We start from the raw sequence: 4120 nt of genomic DNA, 5'->3' as shown, positions 1-4120 counted from the left end.
TTGTCTACTTTAAACACATATGGTTTTATGAACCATCAACTAATGAGTTGGAAGTAAATGTTGTTAGTGTTAATTGAAAGTCTAAAAGTAGTATTCACGTGCACTTTCAATCATATGATTAATATAATAATTATATGATTTGATGAGTTGTCTACTTTAATAAACAATAAGTAGTTTCATAAATAAACAACTAATAAATTGGAAGAATTTAACATAACTTGTTTTAATTTTTTGTTGAGAATCTTATTTTCAAACATTAATTTAACATGGAATATTTTGGCATGTCTCACACTAAAAGTATTCAAAAAATTTCCTCCTTTTCTACTATACTATTAGCAAATAAACAATAAGCTAAACGTATTCAAATGCACTACAAGTTAATTTTGAAAATAAATCTATTTTAGCATCTTGCAAAATGATTTAAAAATATAAATTTTTTTTTTCCTTTTTATAAAAAAAGACCATGACTATGACTACCACAAAAATAGTTTATTTTGGATGAATATATTAGAATTTATATTTAATTCTTTACTTCTTCTTTTTTACTTGTACTTTCATATTATAACACCATTTTTGTTGATTTATTTGTAGAAAGACATCGAAATTTGCATGTTAGCCTTATAGGTCATGGCGAAGGTTTTTTGTACGCGTTATAAGTGAGAGTGGGGCTTAAAGTGTGAGTGATAGAGACCCAACCAGGAGATAACTACGTCTACAGACAAAAACCACATAAAAAATTTATAAAATGAGAAAACAAAGAAAATAGAGAGAGAGAGAGAGAGCACTTTACCACTTTCATCTTTTATATGATGCACGCATCCATAGCAACCAGAAAACACAAGAAAGACAGAGTACTCCAAAGAGAAGAGAGAAAGAATACCCCACCAAAGCCTGTTTTTTTAAGTAAACAACACCACAAAGAAGAGAAAAAGATGGTGCCAAAAAATGGGTTTCTGCTATATTACAAAATTTTAGAGTCCTAAATACATACAGAAAGTAGGAAGAAGAAGAAGCATCCGCAGGAGTTTTGAGGCTTTGAGGTGTTTGGTGAAATGGGTTTGTTCATATTGAGCTGTGTATGCATATAACAACTGTCTGTCTGTCTTTTGTGTCAGAAAAAATTAAAGCTCAAAAATTTGATTTTGTTTCTTACCTTTACTCACTGTCTGCTCTCTCTCTATGTATATGGTCTAGTTGATAAAATTCACACCAAACCCATTTCTGTTTTGTGCTTTTTGAAAGTCTTTGGTGGTGGGGTTCTTGTCTTTCAAAAACTGGAGGGTTTTTGGGTATTGAGTTCTTGTGTATTGTTGTTGTTTTGGTTCACTTTCTTCGATGAAGGCCATGCCCCTACCCTTTGAGGAGTTTCAAGGGAAGGGGGTGTTAGATTTCTCCCCTGTTTCTTCAGAATCATTACCCCATCTTCACCAACATCACCACCACCACCACCACCAACAACAACAACAACAACTACAAAAGTGGCACAACACCAACAAAGAAAATTGCTATGTGGGCACTGAGCCCACCTCAGTTCTTGACACAAGAAGAAGCCCCAGCCCTCCAACTTCAACCTCAACTCTGTCTTCCTCTCTTGGCAACGGTGTGGCTTCAACAACAGCAGCAGCAGCAGCAGCGGCCCCAGAGAATCATCACCAACCTTCTTCCCAAACTAGCTTAGACATAGGTGAAAAATGTGGGCTTGGAATGGAAGACTGGGAAGGTGTGTTGTCTGATTCCTCATCAGGTCATGAACAGTCCATTCTGAGATTGATTATGGGGGACGTTGAAGACCCATCTCTGGGTCTCAACAAGCTCTTGCATCAAGACCTTGAATTCAATTCAGGTTTTGGTATGCTAGATCAAGCTGATGCTTTTGGCTGCCTTGAAATGCCCAACAATTTGTTGCCTAGCATTGACCCTTCTGCTGATTTTCCATTCATTGGTGGTGGCACCAATGCAACCAGGCTTGGCTCAGTTTCGACCCCAAATCACAACCCCATGTTCTCTGTTGCAACAAGTAATAATCTTTTGCCAGGCTCTCTATCTCATTCACCAGCCACGTTTCACCATCATCAACAACAACAGGTGCAAGCAATTGAAGCTGTAGATGAGAAGCCACAGATTTTCAATCCCCAGATGATAAACCCAGCTCGGTTTGCCCAAAATCCGGCTTTGTTTATGCCTACATATGCCCAATTGCAAGAGCATCACCTTGTTTCACCACCACTGGCAAAAAGGCATAATCTTTGTGGTGCTGGGCCTAATTATCAGGTCCCCAAGTTACCGTTTTCAGAATCGGGGCAAGAGCTTCTTCGAAGACAGCAACAGCAACAGCAACAGCAAAATCAGCTTCAGATGCAGAAAGTGGCGAACAATGAATTGGCAAGCCAACAGCAACAGCAGTTGTTATTTGATCAGTTATACCAGTTAGCAGAGCTGATAGAAACTGGAAATAATCCGGTACGTGCGCAAGGGATATTGGCGCGGCTCAATCACCAGCTCTCTCCAATTGGTAAGCCTTTTCAAAGGGCTGCTTTCTATTTCAAGGAGGCCTTGCAATTGCTTCTTCATAATGCTAATAATACTAATTGTAATGCTTCTTTGAGTTTGTCATCACCACCACCACCCATTAGTCTTATTTTCAAGATTGGTGCTTACAAATCATTCTCAGAAGTCTCTCCTGTACTTCAGTTTGCCAATTTTACTTGTAACCAAGCTCTTCTTGAAGCGTTGGATGGCTTTGATACCATTCACATTATTGATTTTGATATTGGGTTTGGTGGACAATGGTCTTCTCTTATGCAAGAGCTCGCCTTGAGGCAAGGTGGTGGTCCAACTCTTAAAATCACTGCATTTGCATCCCCATCCACACACGATGAACTCGAGCTTGGTTTCACTCAAGAAAGCTTGAAACATTTTGCTACTGAGATTAACCTTGAATTTGAGTTTGAATTTTTAAGCCTTGAATCCTTGAACTCTGGTTCTTGGCCACTGCCCCTTCGTGTATCGGAGAGTGAGGCAATAGCAGTGAATCTGCCAATTGGTTCCTTTTCCAACTACCCTTTATCCCTTCCTTTGGTTCTCGGCTTTGTAAAGCAGCTCTCACCGAAAATTGTGGTCTCTTTGGATAGAGGCTGTGATCAAACCGATGTCCCTTTCCCCCATCACATAATTCATGCTGTTCAATCTTATTCGGGTCTGTTTGAATCGTTGGATGCTGTTAATGTCAACCAAGATGCCTTGCAAAGGATTGAGAGGTATTTGTTGCAACCAGGAATTGAGAAAATTGTGTTGGGTCGCCGCCGGTCACCTGATAGAACTCCTCCATGGAGGAGTCTATTTTTGTCATCCGGATTTTCCCCATTAACATTCAGCAACTTCTCCGAGTCCCAAGCAGAGTGTCTGGTGCAGAGGACTCCAGTTCGGGGTTTCCATGTCGAAAAGAATCAAACTTCACTTGTTCTCTGCTGGCAGCGAAAGGAGCTTATCTCAGCTTCAGTTTGGAGGTGCTGAGAAGAGTAGCATTTTGGAATTGGTTTTATAACTACCAATTAATTTTTATTGCTAGGGTGCTTCATAACTTACTGTTTTGGTTGATTTTTATTTTTATTTATTAAAAAACTCTCTCGCGTGTTGTTCTCCTATGCTAATTGTCTATGCACATTAGGGCTATTGTTCCCATTCAAGAAACCAAATATTTTAGTAACTGGATGTGGCTCTGTACAGGTGTCTTACGTTTAGTAACCAAATATTACTCTTATGATGTTTTTTTCCCTTCTAAGGTGGTGGTGATTGTTTGTTGTATACTTTTAACAACAATGCAACACAAGTTATCAAGAAAAGAAAATTTTTAACCCTGCTGATATGAGTCCTTTTTGGTGCATACATCTTTTGAATGCTTAGCATCATTGGGCAGTTTAATTTGATATTCCCTTCTCTTTTACTATGTACTCAAATTGATTTGTGAGCTGCACTCCTCTAGCTTGAAGAACTGCATATTATTCAACTTACAGAAATTTTTTTGCCTAATTCTACAAAGACTTGTGAGTGAATTCCGCATGGTTTTTTTGAATGATTGAGGAACGATATGCATGTGTAGCCTTGTACTCTCAAATTTTGT

At 38.6% G+C, this 4120-nt stretch overlaps 1 protein-coding gene across 1 annotated transcript; it reads left to right on the top strand.

The window, feature by feature from the left end:
• The first annotated feature begins 763 nt into the window (after positions 1 to 763).
• LOC115986631 (scarecrow-like protein 27) lies at positions 764 to 3857 on the top strand. Its single transcript, XM_031109845.1, has one exon. The coding sequence runs from the start codon at positions 1336 to 1338 to the stop codon at positions 3511 to 3513; it is 2178 nt and encodes a 725-aa protein (XP_030965705.1). The 5' UTR covers positions 764 to 1335; the 3' UTR covers positions 3514 to 3857.
• Positions 3858 to 4120: the final 263 nt, after the last annotated feature.

This window comes from Quercus lobata, chromosome 4, assembly GCF_001633185.2.
Source record: "Quercus lobata isolate SW786 chromosome 4, ValleyOak3.0 Primary Assembly, whole genome shotgun sequence".
In the NCBI taxonomy this organism is placed as follows: domain Eukaryota; kingdom Viridiplantae; phylum Streptophyta; class Magnoliopsida; order Fagales; family Fagaceae; genus Quercus; species Quercus lobata.
Note: the sequence above shows the minus strand (reverse complement) of the source record. Positions and strands in the feature narration are given on the sequence as shown.